The sequence below is a fragment of the Falco peregrinus genome, chromosome Z (genome assembly GCF_023634155.1).
Source record: "Falco peregrinus isolate bFalPer1 chromosome Z, bFalPer1.pri, whole genome shotgun sequence".
Taxonomy (NCBI): Eukaryota; Metazoa; Chordata; class Aves; order Falconiformes; family Falconidae; genus Falco; species Falco peregrinus.
In genome coordinates, this window is record NC_073739.1 from 64295384 (window position 1) to 64316895 (window position 21512).

The 21512-nt window shown below is 38.7% G+C and overlaps 1 protein-coding gene across 3 annotated transcripts in view; it reads left to right on the forward strand.

Moving 5' to 3' along the window:
• PDE4D (phosphodiesterase 4D) overlaps positions 1-21512 on the forward strand; it is a 621455-nt gene that overhangs the window by 323860 nt on the left and 276083 nt on the right. Inside the window, exon 1 of one of the 3 annotated variants that reach the window (XM_055790460.1) lies at positions 6267-8505. The exons of the other annotated variants lie outside the window; for them this stretch is intronic. Within the exon in view, the coding sequence (XP_055646435.1) occupies positions 8459-8505 (47 nt within the window). The 5' untranslated portion in view covers positions 6267-8458. Of the gene's footprint in view, positions 1-6266; positions 8506-21512 lie in introns of those variants that run through there. 3 annotated transcript variants of the gene reach the window in all.

Below are 21512 nucleotides of genomic sequence, written 5' to 3' on the forward strand. Positions count from 1 at the left end.
CAAGCAGTTTCAGACAAAACAGAAATCTGCTTATTAATGATTCTACTACAACTGATCTACAGCTCATAGCTTTATGAAGTTTTTGTGAGATTATTAAAAAATAATTCAAATGTTCTAAACTATATTATAAATCATAAAATGAAATGTAATTGAACTGTATATTTGAAAACATAAAAAAGTGTTCTTGATAGAAAAATACAACGTTAGGAGACATTACATTTCTCAATGTCTCATAGTATTGTCCCTTCTTTTTCATGTGTCCCATTCTAACGCTTCCCCTTTCCCATCCAAGAAAAGATGCCACCCAGGCATCTCTAAGTAAGATTCCATATGAATTCTCAATTAAGAGTCCTTTGTCTCCATTTCCTTTTGTAAATCATTTCTGTATTCTTTAGTTCAGGTAGTTATGATTCCTTTTATAAAATATAGTTGTGTTCAGAATACATATGATGCTTGGCAATATAGAAAGAAGCCATCTTCACTAGGCAAATATGCAAATTTGTAGCAAGTGAAATGCAAACATTACCAGATGCAAGGGGGAAAAAGGGGGCTTTTTTAATGCCAGGCAAAACCCCAGAGATGTTGTAGGCTACCTTTTCTCCACAGCCCTGTAGAGAAGGTAAAGCTATATGGACTATAGCTGAGTTTCCAGGGTGCATAGTAAAGGCATATTTTGTGATTTAAAAAATGTAAAATATTCCTAGTGAATACCTATGCCCTTTCATGTTGATATTCTTCAGTTTCTGGAAAGGTTACGTTTTGTCATGTAAGATTTTCAGCTATTTTTGAATACTCATGCCAACATCCCCTTGTAGAGGAAAGAGCAGAAGGCTTTCCAGAAGTCATCAATACACTTTTCAGTTAATCTAAGTATGGGCTGCTAGCAGGAACTGTTCTGTTAACTCCATCTTGTATGTTCACATGCCATCTTCAGAACATTTTTAATGTACCCGGGTTTGGGACAAAAGAATTGAAAATAGAAACCTGTTTTATCAGATAAATTTGTGAGCAAAATAAATAATCCTTATTTTGGCATTGCTTATCAAATTGAAGACAAAGTAAACAAATATATAGAATTATCTTGAATTCTATGATTTGTTCCACTTTAAGCTTCTTCTCCAGCATGAATATAATATTGTATCATACTACAGTAACAAATATTTACTGGAATAAATTTAATTTCTCTGATTTTTTTCAAAGTATGAACAATTAATATGTCATTCTACCTTGCCATTTAAGGTTTAAATACTCTGAACTATGTTCTATTTGAAATAGAGTATGACTAAAAATAATGCACAATAATCTCCCATGTTATAGAATGGGTCATAACTATTCACTGGAAGGTTATTTAATCTGACTTTATTTTGTTGCCATTGTATAAATAAAAAAGTGTAATTGTTTTCTCAATGTTTCGGTTTTACAGTTGTGAAAATAGACAGTTTTCTTAAAGAAGTCCTGCCAAAATGTTTCTGGGAATTTAGTCATACCTAGTATTTTCACTGACATAAAATTTTAGTTTGTGGTTACCAGAAGTCACTTCCTGTTTCACAGCTGGCACACGTCCAAACTGCTAATGTGGTGCCAGCCACATATTCCGTAGCCATGAGCTGCATAACTTAAGTGACTCCTTACAGAGAGCTCAAGCTCTGCTTCTGACCATAAATAAGATAGCTAGGACACAGGAGGCAAAATGACTTGATAAATATGAGCTTAAACTAATCCTCATTTTAATACGTTAAACCTCTATTCTGTCAGCAAACTAGACTGTTTGCTTTTCTTCTTGCCACTTTTCTTAAGGAAAAGGTGATTTGTGGGTCAGTAGGTGGGCAGGGAAAGGGTTTAAATGGCAAAAGAGAACAATGATCTGCCATTCCCATTTACATTGCTTTTGCATACATGCAAAGTTTCTGTTTGTATTTGTGGAATAACCTTAAGGCATCTGAACTCTGTCTTATGCAATAGGGAAGAGACGAGTCTATGAGCATACGCAGTGCTGCCAAATCTAGAGACACAGGTTGCTATGCAGGACAGTTATTTTTCTTCAGTCATCAACAATCGGTAGTATTAGGGGAGCAAGACTATTTCTCTTCAAATGAGACAAAATGGTAATTTGATCTTCCTGAGATGTATTTGCATTCCTTTTCACATCAGTCCATCTACTTAGTTTAAATCTATGCAACTTTATGGAGCTTTAATGTCAATTATAAGTAATAAATGGCACAGCAAAAGTATAGTGAGAACTGACATTTACCAAGTGAGATGAGGAACAATAATTATTTTTGATACACCTCAGCAGATCTTACAATATAGAATGAGATTACCTGAAACCGTTTCTTGCTCTAATTGAAGGGGAAAGAGAGAGGGAGACAGAAGAAGCTAAGAAGTTAATAAAAGACACATAAAATATTAATTTTTCAAAGTTCTTGACTGAAGAACCTTTGGACTTCAAAATGGTCTGTGGCTTAGATGGAGAAGAATTTTCTGCTCAAATTACATTTATAGTTGAGCACATCATTTTCAGAACAAAAATATACTTGATAACTAAGCTATTTAACTCCTTAAGGGATAGCTGCAAGCTCTCAGTAACATTACCTAATTCATGACTGTTGTTCAAAAGTGAACATGTTTTCTGAAGTTCTCTGTTTCAGTGTTCATTTCAATGAGATAATTATGGCTCTAAGCTGTCAGCCCCTGAGGGCAGGTTATGTGGAGCAAGTTATATTCACCCTGCATAGCATCCATTTAGACTTTCCATGGGTACAAACAATTTTTCTCTGTCATTTTTCAGTTCAGAGTGTCTGAAACCAGGCAAGTCTCTGTCAGAGCCCACTGGAATAGTGTTTCTGTATCATAACACCAAAATGCAAGTGGCTTGCCTGATGACTCATCATGAAGATGTCTGAGGGTGGAAGGCCTATATGGGATGCACCAAGACTGTATAGGAAGAATAGAGATAAATAAACCCGACTGTTATCTGGACTCCTTGTAGCAAAGTGCTTCTGAAGTTGCACATGTTTTTCTCTGAAAGAATAGTTTATTTAGGCCAGAAAGAGATCCAATAGTGAGCTTATTTCCACGCAGGATGAATGGTAAGAGGAAGCAGACAGGACAAAAAGCAAAGTTACTTGGCTTGACATACACTCATATAACACCTGTCTATAAGTAAACAGTCTAAACTGGGGTAAAAGAGCTTATTGCTTACTCTGTTGAGGATTCTGATGAGAAGAATTTGTGCCTTAACTTTACATGCTACTATAATTGAAGACAACTTCAGTGGACCTAAAAAGTTGTATGACTAAAGACCTACTACTTGGTTGATTTCCTTTAACCGTATGTAGTGAGATGCATTTCTTACCACTTCATTAATCAAGGTGATTTTTTAATCTATATGGTTTTCATAGAGAATTTATAAATATTAAAGGGATCCTAACACTCAAAATATAGAAATGAATCCCATGTATGGGGAATTGTCACATGCATACATTATATTTTTGTAATAGTGCACATGAATCAATATTAACCTTCAAGTGATTGTTAATTTTCATTCATTTCTTTCCTTCTTTTTTGGGTAATCTCTTAAATAGTTTTTTTTTTAAAAAAAAAGCATTCCAAAATGCCATGGTTTGCTGCCTTTTTTTTTTTTCTTTCAAATAATTTTCATTTCAGCCTTCTTTCTGAAGGCTGAAACTACTGGTCTGTACAATATTTATGTTAGCAATATGTTTCTTGCATTAGCCTATATCACATACCTCAGACCTGACCTCAGTGAATGCTCCTTGTCACTGTTAGCATATTTCAGGCTCCATAACCATTCATTTCCTGGAGGGTATTTGGAGACTTTGTATACAAGTATGAAGTTTGATAAGGCTTTTTTGTTGATATTTGAGTGGAATCTACTTGTGGAAGACACCAGTCCTTCTTGCACACTGTCAAAAAATCCCACTTTGGTCCCTATCATTATTTATCAGTGACACTGATGAAAAATTCTCTGTAGTCATTAAGAGCTGGCTTTTAAGCATCTCTTTAAGCACTAGCTTTATCTTCCTAGATTCATGTTTTGCCCTATGTGTTACTGTACTGTCACCAAAATATTTGATTCAATGACTTCTTTTTGCCCCTTTTTGTAAAAATCAAAAGATTTAGTAAGTTAGACAGATGTCTTCAGACAATTTGTCTTCATTCTTAGCATACAAATGGTAGTCCTGTATGACCCTAGTGCAGTTTCTGTCTTGTGACCTGTATGGTTTGTATTATATATTTTCATTGGTTTTGTTGGGTTTTATATTAAAAATCTGACACTAGTAGAACAGTAGTTCTTGCTTCTAAGAGAAGCACTATCTTCGTTAGTAGGGCCTGTAGTTATAGGACAAGGGGTAATGTTTTAAACTGAAGGTTGATTCAGACTAGATATAATGAAGAAATCTTTTACAATGAGGGTGGTGAGACACTGGATCAGGTGGCCCAGAGAGGTGGAAATGCCCCATCCCTGGAAACATTCAAGGTCAGGCTGGGTGGGGTTCTGAGCAACCTGATCTAGTTGAAGACGTCCCTGCTCATTGCAGGGGGGGTTGGACTAGATGGCCTTTAAAGGTCTATTCCAACTCAAACTGTTCTATGATTCTATGACGACGACCAGAAATGTCACAAGGTAAACTCTTTCTCTGGTGTCTGCTGCTGCATTTGCAGCTTATGTGAAGAGGTAAAGAAAATACTCTATAGGGTTTCAGTTTAACTGACACAAACCTTAATCATATCTTAAGTGAATCTTCTGCTGTCACTAATAATTGAAAAGCTGTGCACTGTGGGAGGAAGACTATGTGGAAATTTAAAAAAAAAAGGAGACCCAACTAATCCTCTATTTGGTTCTGCAACCCACAAAGAACAGAATGGAAAGACATTCACAATTTTGCAGTCTTTAATAGGCTGATTAAAAACCAGGTCTATGGGACATACTCTTCGCCCCTGCCTGCTCAGATGTTTCATTGGGTAGTCAGAAATGCAAGCTTCCCAAGCTCGGTAAGAGAGAGAAAAAGAATTGATCCTCACTCAGTAGTCCACTGTAACTATTTGGAAGCAAGAAGTGCTTCCAGATAACCCGGTTCCTGCTGCAAACATATTTTATCCATTACCTAGTTCATTTTAGAAGAAAATTCTCAAGGAGGCCTTGTAGAAGTGACTGGAATCTGGGATTCCTCCATCTCAGGGAACAGCCATTACCACTTGTAGACTCCTATCTGTGTTCCTGCTTTTCTCCCTCCAGCTTCTTTGTGCCTAGCCTAGATTCTGAAAAAATGGAAAAGATGCACTAGACTTTCCTATAGCCTAAATTCTAATGCTCAGAGCACAGTTCTGGTAGCAGAGCCACAGAATCAAAGCGAAATCTGCTTTGAATTGGGTTTTTTTTCTCTTTTTCTACCTGAAACTGTGCTTGAACTACTTTTTCAAAGAACTTGGTGAACCTGAATTGGAACTGACATACCAAAATGCTTATCCTTTTTTTTTTTTTAAAGAAAAAAAACACAACAAAAGCCACTAAAATTAATGTCACTAAATGTTTTTAGCTGTTGCATGTTTTTTTTCAAGGTGAACTGATTAACAAGCTATTATGGGCTTGAACTGGAAGAATTTCACAGATCAGCCTATACTGGGAATGTAACAAAAATTATTTACTGATTAAAGTCTGTGCCTTTAATTCATAGCTGCTTTGGAAAGCCTATATATTGTGTATTCCACTTTGTGAGTTCTTTAACTGGTTTGTAATGCTATATAGTAACTTCATATACGCCCACTCTCCTTCTGCAACTCTGCTTCTGAATGAAATTAGTTGAGTCAATGGGTGCTATGCTTTGTGCTGAACTTAATACCAAAGAAAACCAGATAAATTGGCATATAGCTGCAGAATAGACTCGCTCATGGATTTCAGATGTGTTAGGTGCCAGGTCAGTGTTAAGAAGCTCTTTCTCAAGATAGTACAAGGCATTAATTAAGTCTAGTGTTGAAAATGTCAGTGCCCATGGATGACTGGGCAAGTATGCAGTTAGGTAAGTGCAATATGAAATAATAATGATGGTGTAGCATTTGGTGTAGTTAATATTTCATAATAAGTGGATGTAGCCTAGAGAAAGCAATAGACAACTGGATCAGTTAGACGTAATGTATTTTCATATACAGATTAATCACACAACCTTGCAGTTTTCACAGTTTTGTTTGTACTCTTTTCAAATGTCTCTAGTATATATTCCCAAAGTGTGTATGTGTGTGTGTGTTTGTGCGCATGTGCGCTTTTTACATAAAGCATGAGCATATCACAACACTTAAAACAGCTTACTTGGTCTTTACACTATTTATTTTTATTAAGCATGATTATATACTTTGTAATGCCTTAATGAAAAAAGGCTAATTCTCATTCTCACTATTCCTAACTCTCAGTGTCTGCTTTCTATCACGGCGGTATTTCAAAAAAAAAGAAACTCCAATCTTCTGCACAGAGTAGTAGTGACATAAATGATGCTGGAGTCCTTTTAAATTTTGGAATCTGTTGTATTTTGGTGCTCCAGAACTTCAAAGTACAGCAATATACAAATGTGTGCAGCAGCGCAGGCTACCTTTTTATTACTGAAATGAAATAAAACTACTTCACTGTCAACACATTGTGACATTCAAGCAGTTTAATATTTTATTCTTCCTTCAGAATGGCATCAGCTGTACTAGGGCTAATTTGGGGTATTGTAGAATAGAGCTGACAGCAACAGAACTGCGCTTAAGGAAATAGGATCTATAAAAATGTGCAGTGCAATACCTTATCATGTTACTCCTAAGTCCACCCACACCCTCATCAAATACACTGTTATCACATGTTTTAATGTCATTGGAGTTGCAGCTGGCTTCCATATTGCAGTATTTCCTGTCCAAAAGGGCAAGGGGTTGTTTGAAGTTTAAAGGGTCTCAGTGCAGCGCAAACCATTCAAAAAGAATGGCCAGCACACGGTGCATGGCCTGGGAACGCTGAAGCACAAAGGCTTGCCTAGAAATCTTTCACATATCAGTAGAGAGCGACACTGTGAACCCTGCCTCCTACGTGTGTCTTTTCCCACGGATTTTTGCACCTTCTTGCAAAATTGTCTTTGCTTTCGGCCACCCGGGAGAAACGTTTGAGGACGGCTCTCCGGCTTGGTCCCCCCCAGTGCCGCCGTCCCTTTCCCCTCCCGGCGCCGGCGGGAGCGGCAGGGCAGGATGCGCTGTGTCGGGAGAGCCCACCTAGAGGGCCCCCTTGACGCCAGCGCAGCCTCTGCCAGCAGAGCCCTCGCCGCAGCCGAGCCCAGTCTGCTGCAGAGTAAGTACCACGGAGTCCGCAAGTGTCCGGAGCTGCTGCTGGGCGAGGACACGGGCAGCCCGAGGGGTAGGTTGGAAATTCTTGTCAGGGAAAAGGAAGCAAGAGCCTGTTGCCTGCGTTGCTTCAAAATATACGTCGTCTCTTTTGCCCGGGCTTGAGAATCCTCCCGAGGATATTTACCAGAGCGTCAAGGAGGCATAACTCCTATCTGGGAGCTGAATTGGGAAAAAAGGACAGCAGAAAAAAAAAAATGCTTAGGTAACATGGGACTTAAAGCTTTGCTTTCATTTTGCAACATACAGAATGATGCACATGGCTTTATATACAGTGTAACATCAAAACAGAACTAGGTTCTGCAGTGCAAGAGTCAATAGCTTAGTCATTTTACTTAAAGGGGGCAGGCAGCTTCATAATGGGGTTAGACAGCAAAAATGAATTTGATCATTGTATGCTCACATCTCGTGATGGTATCTAACTGTAGTCGTGTCCTATGGAGCGGAAAAAGCATACTTCCTTCCTTCTTTCTTAGTTAGTTGAAGAAACAAACCCACAGTATCCAATTCAGAAATAAGTTTGGGTTTGTTGTACATGGCTATTAAACATCATCCTTTTCCCTGGGCTTGTAAGAAAGGAAAACTGCATTAAAGCGATCACTAATGAATATGTGTCTAAGAAAGAAGAAAAAGCAATATTCATTTCTGAACATGGCAAAGCAATCTGAAGTTACGTATCTTCCCCTAACCACTGATTTGGCACGGATGACAAGAAACTATCGTTTGACTAACCTTTTCCAACTGTCCAAAATGCTGCATATGAAGATGCTTTAATTCCCAGTCAAAGCACTTGGATTTTTATCAAGGCATTATCACAACAGTTTCTATATACTGATTAGTTTAATGTTTTTTAAGTAGCAAGTGATGCATAAATGGATGGACATGTACCTAGAAAACCCTGTGAGAAGTATTTCTTCAGATCCCGGGAATTTTTATTTTTGTGGATTACAGTAATTCTTGCAATAATCCCTGCTGTTAACTGCTCGTGCAGTGTTCTGGAATGCATCTATGAATACCACAGCAGATAAATCTGTCTGACAAGGAAAACACTAATGCTGGAAGATCTGTGAACATGATGCATGTGAATAATTTCCCCTTTAGGAGGCATTCATGGATATGGTGAGTAATCAATACACATTAGAGATTGTTAAACTCAAAATGCCTGTTTGCAAAATACTGTGGCAACTACCAGATGCTATGTTTTTTCCCTACATTACTATCAAATGAGAACTAACTGGGCTGTAAGGAGAATGAAAATCTTACGGAGACAGTAGAGGTGAAGTAATATGAGGTTGGCACTCCTTTGCCTTTACATTGTTATGGTCATGTTTCTTTTCTGTGCTCCCATTTGAGCAGGGAGATGTATTTTCTTGATGTGTCAAAGCAACGCGTATTCCCATTTCTTTCTTAGCCTGACTTGAATGAAATAATGAAGGTATCTTTTCTCCCTATGCTACTGTGTTGTTTGTTCTGGAACTTGTTTATTTATATACATTCCAGTGACCTGAAAACCGGAAAAAATGCTCATTCATATGATGATTCAGTAATGTTTAATAAATGTTTTTGTATGCTAGGTTCTGAAATGTGGTTATTTGGAGGACGACCATATAGCATTAAAATTCCTTTATCATCATTAAAACAGCTGTTTCCTCTTTGAACCACAGGCATCTACACTTCTGGCTCACTGCAGAATATTCCTCTGTAACTTTCTGTGCGATGTGGTGCAGTTAACTTGCGTGTAATTTCTACCAGTGGCTGTTGCGTCATGTCTTGCTCCTGGTATTGGCATTAGTGTCCTGGTTAGTGCTTAATGAGTGTTATCAGGTGAGGCAAGAATACTTACCCAGAAAAACTTTTGCTCTTTGTGCGAATATTGAGTCTTGCAAAATATTAGAAGCAAACATATTATGGAAGCTCTTTTTTAAAAAAACAACTGCATGGGAGTTGAGGGACTGGGTTCAGAGTGTACCTTTGTCTGACAGATTTGCCCTTAAGGCGTATGCTGGCCTCTGCCCGCAACCGGTTTGCGGGGAAAACGGAAGAAGAGGATTCTTCCCTTGGGAACGCGCGAGCAAAGTTCTGAAAGCCGCGTTCTTTTTGCGGTATTTCGAAGTTGTCTGCGGGGGCAAGCGGGCGCCGAGGCCCCGGGCCGGCAGCACCGGCGCTGGCGTCACCCGCTGCCGTTTGTCGGCGGCGCCGGCGGCTCCGCGCGGAGCCAATGGCGGGGCCGGAGCCGCCCGTAGCGCGGGGGGGGGCGGGGCGCGGGGCGGGGCGCGCGGGGGGCGGGGCGCGGGGCGGGGCGCGGGGGGGCGGGGCGCGGGGCGGGGCGCGGGGGGGCGGGGCGCGGCGGCCGCCGGGGCGGGCGGCTGGGAGGGACCCGCCGCCTTCAGCGCGTCAGCTGCGTGCAGTTAGGGCTTTGTTTGGTGGTTTTTTTGTGTGTTGTGTGGGTTTTTTGTTTTAAATTAAATTTATGCCACGTTTCCGTAGAACCGTCTTGACCCACGTAAAACCCTTTCAGAGCCAACTTGAAACCGCGTTACCTGAAAAATGGAGCATGTGGCCTGGAACGTATTTCATCTTTCTGTTTTGGCGGTTTATTTAGCAAGGCGTGTTGGGGAGGGGACTGCAGCCCACACCTAACAGGAAGGCCATTTTCATTGTTTTCTCAGAATTTGGCCTACTTCTGTTTCCAATAACTTGCAGAAATTATTTTAAGCATGCTTTAACCCCCAGAGCTCATCTTCTGATTAAGCGGTTTTCAGACATGAACCCTGAAGTCTGCCGAGGGGGGGGTGGAACAAAGCGACTCTTATTTATCTCCTCTAAGAGGATGTTACATGGTTTCCCCATGCACTCCTTGCCAGCCCCTTGCTGTCTGAAACAGGATGTGAGCCCACTGCCTAGGGAAGACTGGCAGAAGTGTTTGCTAGGAAGATACATAAGGACAATTATATGTTCCACGTTACAGTTTTCATTGATGCAAGCTATAGTATGCCTACATCTGTGCTTACCGAATCCTAGATCCCTAATTCAGAATGGAAGTGTTTTTAGCATGCCATTGTTCATCTCCACTCTGAGAGAACTGGCAAATTTGCTTATTCATGCTACAGTAGGTCTGTAAGGAGCATTTGTGGGTGCCAGGGTTGTAAGCTGGCAGTCATAGCTTTTAGTTCTGAACCGTCACAAATCCATGCATCGCCTGTAAGGAATGACAACCTTTTCTGTTACGAATAGGAATTGTGACAAAGGAAAGTTTTCTATATGTATATAACCTCCAACACCCCCCCCAGCCCCCCCTACCCCCCGTGCTACTTTCAGATGTCCATTAAAGGATGATAATGAAGATAAAGGAAAGGATATCTTTCATGGGACCCAAATAGTTTTGTGTTTGTTTAATACAAATACTAGTTCATCATCGTTAACAATGTTTCCCCAATGCTGATGCAACACATCCAAGGTGTTTTGTGGCCAGCGTTGTGTACTTCATAACATTTGTAACCTTTATATGCATATAGAACCACGTATTTCAGAAGTAGGACTAATGATTTTCTGTACCTTAGAGATGTTGCTTTTTTAAGGTATTTCTAGTACCTTAGAGACATGCACTATGCCTTCATGTGCTAGTTCCTGCTTGTCTCACATGGAATGTGGGGAGGAAGACTTGGGGGACTGGGGATGGGGCGGGGAATGAACTCTTCTGAAATATAACTTACTGTTTCAAATGTCCAGGATTTCAGTGTTGTGTAACTAGTCAAGGGGGTGGATGTATTTTTGGTGTTCAGTCTTTTGTGTGGGTTTAGGGCAAGAACAGACAAGAAGTGACAATCCTGAGAGCAGGGTTTGAATGTGAACCTGTAAGCTTTTGCAAGTCTATTGAGAATTCCAGTATCTGAAGCCTCCTAGTAATGTTAGTAATAGGTAGCAACTGACTACGGACAAAAAGCAGCTATAAAATATGTATGTTCCCAGGTAGTATGAATGAGACCTATAATCTGAATGGACTCTAAAGGTCATATAAAACTGAGATTGGAGTAGACAAAACAAATATACTTTGAAGCTGTTTCAAATAGATTGTAGAGAAGCAAATGTAAAATGCATACGATTAAAGGGGTGCAGTGGTTGGGGAAGGTCATGTCCTGGGTGAGGATAAAGTTAGTCCTAGCAGCAGTGGGAAACGTTTGTGATGATATGAGGATGAGGATGATTTTATAACTACTTACCACATTACACACTATACAGCATAAATTATGTATTAACATACAGCTTACTACAACTGATGCTGAAACAATTTTAGAAACATTTACTGCCGAAGTATATAACCTAGATTTCCTAACATTACGTTTTATCTGCCTTTTTGATGCCAAAGCAAATTAAGATAAACATGGTGTTCAATTTTGGCTTGCCTAATTGTGTAAACAAATACTGTATATGCCTTTTAGCTTTACCATAGGAAAAACAGAAATGTGTTCAAGATTATCTATCTTTAAACTGGTAAAGGTTTAAAATTAATCCACAGGTGAGTACACTAACTTTACAATTTACTTAATTTGATCATTATTGCTTGGTATACTTCATATAATGCAAAATGATGCAGATGCATGGTTGTAAAGGTTGTCCTTTTCTTCAGATTAATTTGATGACTAACTTATTTTTTGAAAAGCACCTTAATAATTCCTTGAATGATTGCAATTGTTATTAAGCTTCTGTCTTCTGTTTTTGCCAGGATTCTAAAATAATGATACTGAATTGTTTATTTGTACGTTTTCTAGAAACCCACATGGTTGTCAGCCAGCCAAAAATGTTTGGCTTTCCATTCTTACGCGGGTTCTTCCATTTTGTAAGAACAGAACAATATGTAACTGTGAAGAAAACTGATGGAAAATGAAGATCTTAATGCTAATGCATGAAATAAACTTTTTGTTATGTTCTTAGGACACGATGAGTCACCTCAGCTCACTAAGGTGTCATGGCCAACTAACTCTGTCAAGTGCTATGCTCTTTTCATGGCATAACTCTTCTGGCCCAAACCAGGATGAAAAGTTTCAATTTACTCATTTGCTTGTTCTAGAAAATTCTGTGTTTATAGTGGGGAAAGAAAATAAGCTTCTTTATGAACTGCTTTTCAGCACAGTACTTAACCAGTTTTTAGATGTTTTGTACTTAAAACATTAACATACAAAATGTAGAGGAGTATCTCAGTTCTTCCTTTGGAAATCTGGATTTGAACCTGAATTTTGGGGAAAAGAAGTATGATCTCTTAAACTAAGAAGAAACTTCTTAAGACCAAAGAATGTTGTTTAACCATCTGTGGTCAGCAGGTTTTCACAGTATTGCTATAGTATGAAATGTCACCTTATTCCCCATGTTCTTACGCATAGACAGGTGTTACTTTCCTTCAGGCATTGTTGCAGTTTATTGCTCAAGTTACGATGAGTGTAGTAAGATACGGAATGAAACAAGGAGTTTAATTTTAAGGTATCTATTGTCTTTTCTTTATATTTCTTAACACCTTATCTGTCTGGTGTCACCTAGCCAGCATTCAGTATGCTGAAAATAAATGAAGGGAGAAAAATATTTCCACTGTCTGCAAATAGGGCAAGAGTTTATTTGTTTGTAAGCTGTGTTAGCAGTCCTTTGACTTTCTGTAATGTTACCATGTGAAAAGCTGAAAGATCTCCAGAAACATTAGTCAGCTAAGCCTGACAACGCCCCTGACGGACAGGCTGGGTATGTATCTGTGTATGTAAATTACAACCTTCACCACGGAAGTGCTCTGTAGTCTTCCACACAATAGTTAGGGCACTTCTGCAGGCAAAATTTCTGCACAGGCAAGATAATATAACCATATAAGCTAATGTAAACTGTCACTTGCTTTGGATGTACTAGACAGATGAGTACCCTGTTGGGACTTCAATCGATTATTCCAGAATAATAAGATCATTTAACCTGCATTTTCAGATCACTAATACATTAATCTTTGTATTACTGCAACTAATTTCAAACTGAACTTCTCTGTCTTTGGAATGTGGACTCTTGTCAAGGCCTGCCTTTTGCTCTTTGGTGCTCAGCCTACGATCTGTAAATGAAGTTGTTATTTCATAACTCTCTCCTTCGGATGCACCATCTGTTTTGTTCAAGTGAAAACACTTTGAAACACTATGTCTCATTAGACGCAGAGCACGCCTTTGAACCAGTCATTTTCAGGCTAAGTTAGAGTCAAGTTGTTTCTTGAAGGATCTTAGAAAATTGCAGAAAGTCTTGCTGTCTCTGGATATAGTCTTGATTTATATCTTCTTGGAAACTCAAGCCACAATCGTAGAAACTAAATTGAAACTTCTTTTCATAGTGAACACCTGTTCCTGCAGTTCTTCACTCTTACCTGCATAGAAAGAGCCACCTTCTCTTCTTGGGGAAGAGTTTATCCGTACTTACATTTTGGCTCAGCAAAAATTACCCTACACCTCTACCTCTTAAACAATAGTTTAGTAACGAAGAAAAAATATTTAAATTATTATTACATTAAACATGTTGGTTAAATATGATTTATTATTTATGTTGTTTCATTTATAGAGTACTGTGTAAATAGGTTTGTAGGTACTTACATAGTTCATAAACATTCGGGCCTGACTTAAGTGGGGATGGTCTTTTGTTGACAGATAGATTCCCTGAGGATTGGAATTTGACTCCTAGTGAGAAAAGAAACAATGGCGTTAAGTATTGTAGTACGTTAACAGGTTTACTTGAAATCCACCTATATGGCATTTGGAGACAACCAAAGAATTGTCCAGGTCTATTCATAAAGATTTATTATTTTGTTTTATATTTTCAATTTGTGGGCAGGGAGAAGAGTAGAGGGAGGAAAGAGAACCGCTAAAAATATTGAAGGCTGACAATCACAAAACTGAAGATTGGCCAACAAATATAATTTACTACTTATTATAGGTTCATGTAATTAAAATAGAAGTAGTTGGGTTTCACTTGTACACTATGCTAAATGGTAGATTTTATGCTAATATTAATTCATTATTGTCTGCTGAAACTGTAACTGAATACATGACGCTTGATACTTTTTTATTACTGGATTACTTCTTTGATGATAGCAGAATGAGTTAAGATAATTTTTCTTTTAACCACCGAAAAATACAAGAATATTTCCAGTAAAAACTACTGGTGAGTAGCTGTTAATAAATGCAATCATTTTCCCTGTGTGACTCACTCCATGGGATTAGTAAAATGGAACACACAAAAGAAAAAGTTTCAAAGGAGTGGATAGGAGCAAGGACAACATTTGAAAAAGAAAAGAACAATTTTGCTTAGGAAACTGGTAACTATGTTTAAATGTCTGATCCATTTTAACAGCAGAAAGGGGTGTTTACATACTTTTAAAACTGGCTAAGTTGATATTCCTAGATTACCTTGGGAATTTATTACTATTTTTAAAGATGGGTATGGAAAAATAGTATGACAATTAGTATTTTGCCTTATTTAGGCAAAATTAGTTCTCTTTCTGTTGAGAACTCATTAAAACTTGCCTGAATATTAAAGTTATTGAAGCACTGGAAAGCTACAGTGAAATTGAGTATACCTGAGTCTCAAATTTGGGAACTGTTTCTTTTAGATTTAGTTAGCTTAGCTGATCTCTTAAAAGGAGGATCTCTAGGCTTCTTGTATCACAGCTTTTAATTTTACAGAATGATTTATTCAGTAGTTTTACAAAATGTAGAAGGCTTAATTTTTTTTTTCTAAAGTAGAATGGCTTCATATTTTCAATCTTAAGGAGCAATTGGTTTAGATTGTGTTATTTCATATTGTCTCATTTTAATTGGGTTACTTTGATATGGCAGATAACAGCTTGTCCCCTTCAGGAAAACAGATAATTCTTACTGAGATGAAAAGACATGACTTTAACTCTTTCCATTTGCAATGAAATGTAGCTCCTATTTTAATGATTTTTTTTTAGTGCTTATAAAATGCTTAATTTCAGACACTAACAAATAGTCTTCAATATATGATCTGAAATACAGACACATTTTTAATGTGGTCAGTAGCTAAGGATTGAATCAGTTACCTTTGTTTATCATATGGATGTAACTCTGTAACAGAAAGCTTGTATGTCCTTCATAAGTTGTTGGCCTTGACACAACAGTTACTTGGTAAAATTCTAAGGTCAGTTCTATGCCTAGTTGAACAATCACATGATCTTTAGAATATTTTAAGAGAAAAAAGTACTCCATGTTGTGTCATAACATTTTATACTACATTTCTTTCATTTGTCTTATTCCATGTTATTACTGGATTTATCTTTCTTTACAAAATTGTTTAAGAGTGATCTCTTTTCTGGGGATGTCAATATACACTCTCTTATTCACAAGCAATTTAAAGTTTTCAGAATTTAACTTCTTTTTAACTGGAAAAAAACATACAGCTCATTTGCAATATACCTTGCAGATTCAGACTGGGACAAGACCTTCAAGGTGAAATAGCCTTTCTGGTTATAGTAGAAGCATCAAGCACAGAGGCTCATATACCCTAATGATATGTGTCTGTATATCAGGGGAAAAAAAGTTTCAGAAGTTGGTTTCATTTGCCTTTGTATCCAACTGTATTCTGCATAGGCAAGTAATGCCTTCAGGGAAGTGAGGAGATTTTAGTTATCAAATTATTAATCACAGTGTTACTTTAATTTAGTGTACAATTAAATCCTTGAGACATATTAAAAATAGCAGATTAACTGTGGGTTTGAGTGCTATTTTAAGAGAAAAGTTTGATTTGGTGGATCTGGACCAAAGCTGTTAGTTATGAAATTGACCAAATATCGACCAATTAAAAATCATTTCAACACATGAAAGTCTAAGATTTTTATGCATCGTTGACTATTTGTGAAATTTTGTTTTCATGTTATGTGCATTTATGAACATTATCTTCCAGTATTAGTTTTTTGGCTAATTCATCCTGAATTGGGTAAGTGGAATAATTGAAAAAGGAATGAGGCATCTCATCCATACATACTTACAGAACTTGGGGCAGAGGAACCAGTATCGTGTTATATTCAGTATCTAGATACATCCAGTAATGTATGGAAATCAATGCTCAACTGAATTAAAATGTACATATTAAGGACAAAAAAATGCAATTTTAATTGTTTGGATTTGGTATATTGTGAAATAATAATGTACATATCATGCCATCCTCCAACAGCAGAATTACTTACCAAAAAATACTGGTGTGAGGACTTAATATTTTTAGCTTGCATTTGATTGCATACATTCATCAGCTTATTTATATTTAGGCATCTAAAGAATACTTAGACTTCCAACTTCAGATGTTTTATTTAATTCTTAAACTCTGATAGAGGTATTTTAGCCAATATTTTTCAGCTCAGGAGGATCTGTAAGTTCCCAGAAACCTTCTTGAAATCTGTCATTCCAATGTTTCCTGCCCACTATAAAATAACATTTCATGCAACAGAGCTCATAACTGTCTTAATGAGCATGGCCTATGACTGTTATTGAGCTCTCATGTTTTACCTTTCCTCAGTACTTTAATTTGTAAATAGCGGATCTGAACCTTTACAGACATTCCAAATCAGCAACACTATTTCATTGTCTTGCACTGTATTTAGCTACTGTATGTGTCCTACTATATGACACTACTTTTCATCAGGCATCGTCATCTTTGTAGTGTCTTAACCTTCTACCAGTCACCAAATAAAGCAAAGAAGCTGTGGTAATAGGCAACAAAAACGACAGAATAGCTATTTTCCAAACAGGTCATAAACAGAATAGTCATGGTGAAATAAAAATTATCCCTTCCCCCATCTTGTAGGAGGTATGGAGAAATTTACACCTGGGATAAAAGTAGAAGATTCTTGAATGCTAGGCTGGTGTCATACAGAAAAGCATATTTTCATGTACAGGCCAAGAGATACCCAGCTCTTCTATCAGTTACTTTTTTTAAATATACTTGCAGCCTTTCCACGTTTCTTGCTGTTGTGAGAGAGTAGTTTTTTTGATTGTATTTTAATACAGTGATACTGAAACGGAGGTTTGGTAAAGGTTACCAATCAACAAATACCTATTATTTCCCTGTTGCTGTTTGGGATTTTGATCTTAACTGTCCTTGGAAATCTCTTCAGGGTAAAAGTACAGCAGTAACCATGCAATTTTCCCCTGAGAATTTCCAGGCTCTTTGAATAACTGCCATAGAAATTGGTCTCTCCCTCCTAGAGACTCACTTGTCCCATAAAAATACAATAATCCTAGGAATTGCCCAGAGAAGGTGAGTAGCTAAAGGCTGCTGGGTTTTTTCTTCCTTTCTAATCCAACAGTATTTGGAATGTCCAGCTCACAAATACTGAAGTTGCCCTTTCCAGTATTAGACAGGTGTTAGTGGGAGTGTTAGTTTGGGATAATAGGCCATTTTATTTGTTAGGAAGTTACAACGTGATAAAAAGAAAGTTAACGTGCGGTGCTTGTCATCTGTGTAATAAACATCTTCAAGTTTTAAATGGTGTAATGCTTTAATTATTGCAGTGTAAGTTGGTGAGCTATATGCTATACAATATCTTTAGCAAGAGTGGAATCTCTATACTCTGTATAATCCTCACAGACTAATCAATTTTCTTTCCATAGGATTGCATTTTGCAATTAGATGTGGCTTGTGGTGAGGTAACTGCCACTGGGAATACCACAGTCACGAAAAGGTATGCATGCTGAGCTGCAGCTGAGCTAATATATGGCTATTTATGGCAACCAAGCAGGAATCAGAGATTAAGACATAATAAGGTAGGGATTGTACCAGCTCACTTGCTTGTTCTGTGAAGTAGAAGGAGGATTTTAAAGCTGATTTAGAGCATTGCTTTTCCCCTGCAAAGTGAGTATGAATAAAAGTTTTAAGATATTTTTGCATAGTGAATGTTTTTGAACCATCAGTTCATGCAATCCTACAACAAGATCATATAGTCAGGCCATTGTTTCATTAATTATACAATATATTTAAAAACAATAATTGAAAGGCAAAATGAATCTACGTTCTGAAACAGAATAAATGACAATTTATCAGGATATAGGTAATGGCATCTGTATTAAAAAATAAAATCACTAAGGAAAACAAACATTTGGAGTAGTAACTGCTAGATTGTCAGTTTTTTGCTTTGTATCCTTTGCTGAAATGCTTCATTCCTACTGTCCTCCCCACCCCACCACCCCCACCCCCCCCAAAAAAAAAAAAGAAAAAGGAGTGCTCTTCTCCTTATGTATTAAGATTTTGATACTTGGTAAATATAGAATGCATAAGCGTATTTATGACTGTGAGTTTAATATTACTGCTTTCCTGAAATGCCATTTGCTTTCCATATATTCACAGGTATGTTACTGGGCATTAACCAAGGCAGCACATGCAGAATGTTGGGCGGGAAGAACTGCTTTGGGACTGTCATTTGAATATATCACTATCTACATGTGAAATGCCCCTCCGCCCCAGTTACTTGAAGAAATCAGGCCTGCATGATCATACCTATCCGTTTCCCCCTTTTATAGCTTTGGAACCTGTTTGTCTGGTTTCAACCAAATGTTAGAGAGCAGAGGTTTTAAAACCTAAGTTCTTTCAGGAAACAGTGTTGGTTAGAAAGTGCCTTCAGTCTGCGTGCTTCCTGAGGGAAGGACTGCTGCTCCCTGGCAAAGCGGCCCCTGGGAGCAGCTGACCGGGCAAAGCCCTGGCAGAGCTTGCTGTCACCTCGGTGCTTCTTGCCTCCTGCACCCTCACACTGCGTCCGTGCAGGTGGGTCACAGGAGAGGGAGGAGGTGGCCAGGCTTCCCGTTCCTCATGCAGCAGCTTACTGCTGCAGTTCAGGTGTACTGTGGGGATGAAGCCAGTGAAGTGTGTTACATGAACATGGGCGTAGAGACAGTAGAGTTGAAGCGTTATCCATGCAGACATGTTCAGGACAAAAACACAGACAGAATGGAGTTTGCAGTAATGATGAAGCTGTATCTCTGTTAACCATAGATTTAATCTGTTAACATCATATTCTGAATATTTTCAAAAGCCACTCACTTACATCTTAAGTGCTTAGGCTGCCTCTGAACCCCGTAAGATTCACTTACCAATTGACAAGCAAGTCCAGTTGTGTTGTTCTTTCCCATGATGAATAGTGTAGGTAACAGCAAGGATTTTGAAAGCACAGAAACCTTTAAAACATCAGCAGAACAACCATGGTATCATACTACTCTCCTTACTGAAAATGTATGCAGTATTTTAACTGTCAGTTACAGAAAACACAGAATAAAATAATTAAAAGCATGTTTAAATTTCTAAGAAACCACTTTTCTTCCCTAACTAGTCACCCATGCTTGAAGTACTCAAAAAGTGCTGAGTATTTAACATGCATTAGTTTTACCTTTCAGGAACGTAAGTTGAGGGCATCAGTGCATTTGGAATGAGATTTGTAGTAATAACAGGACCACTGCAGGCTTGAAAAAGTATCGTATTTCTAATTTTAAAAGAGACTTTGGTGCTCTGCAAGTTTTGCACTATCATCCATGTTAGGGGATACCATGAAGAAAGAACAAATGTGCTTGCATGTCTAGGGAAATAAAGATGACATTTTGTCTAGTGTTGTGAGTCCCTTGTGGGACCCTATGTGAAAAGTACATAGAATCATAGAGTAGTCTGGCTTGGAAAGGACCTTTAAAAGTCATCTAGTTTAACCCCCCTGCAATAAGCACGGACATCTTCAACTTGATCAGGTTGCTCAGAGCCCCATCCAACCTGACCTTGAATGTTTTCAGGGATGGGGAATCTGCCACCTCTCTGGGCAACATTTCCAGTGTTTTACCACTGTCATTACAAAAAAATTCTTCCATATTTCTAGTCTGAATCTACCCTCTTTCAGTTTAAAACCATTACTTCTTCTCCTAATGCTACAGCTCCTACTAAAAAGTCTGTCCCACCTTTCTTGTAAGCCCCCTTTAAGTACCGAAAGGCTGCAGTAAGGTCTCCCCAGAGCCTTCTTTTCTCCAGAGGAACTGAACTACCTCAAAACTCTCTCAGCCTTTCCTCATAGGAGAGGTGTTCCATCCCCCTGATCATTTCTGTGGCCCCCCTCCAGACCTGCTCCAACAGGTCCATGTCTTTCCTGTGCTGAGGACTCCAGAGCTGGATGCTCCAGGTGGGGTCTCACCAGAGTAGAGCAGAAGGGCAGAATCACCTCCTCAACCTGCTGGCCACGCTTCTTTTGATGCAGCCCAGGATACAATTGGCTTTCTGGGCTGCAAGTGCATGTTGCCAACTCATGTCCCGTTTTTCATCCACTACTACCTCCAAATCCTTCTCCGCTGGCCTCCTTTCATTACCTTCATCCCCCAGCCTGTATCGATACCAGGGGTTGCCCTGACCTACGTGCAGGACTTTGCATTTGGCCTTGTTGAATCTCCTGAGGTTCCCCTGGGCTCACTTCTTGAGCTTCTCCAGGTCCCTCTGGATAGCATCCCACCCCTCAGGCATGTCAACCACACCACACAGCTTGGTGTCACCTGCAAATGTGCTGAGGGTGTACTTGATCCCACTGCCTATACCGTTGATGACAATATTAAACTGTACTGGTCCCAATATGGACCCCTGAGGGACACCACTTGTCACTGATCTCCATCCAGACATTGAGAGCTGTTGACCACTACTCTCTGGATGTGACCATCCAACCAATTCCTCACCTACCAAACAGTCTGTCCATCAAATCCATGTCTCCAGTTTAGAGGGAAGGGTGTTGTGTCAAAGGCCTTACAGAAGCCCAGATAGATGACATTCATAGCAATTCCCTTCCCCACTGATGTAGTCACTCCATCATAGGTGGGCAGCAGGTTGGTCAGGCAAGACTTGCCCATGGTGAATCCATGCTGGCTGTCTTGAATCACCTCTCTGTCCTCCATGTGCCTTAGCAGAGCTTCTAGGAGAATCTATTCCATGATCTGCATGGGCACAGAGGTGATGCTGAGAGATCAGTGGTTCCCAGGGTCCTCCTTTCTACCCTTTTTACAAAGAGGTGCAATGTTTTCATTTTCCAGGTACCAGGGACTTCACCTGACTGCCATGACTTTTCTAGCATCAGTGATTTTTATGTGAGACTTTTA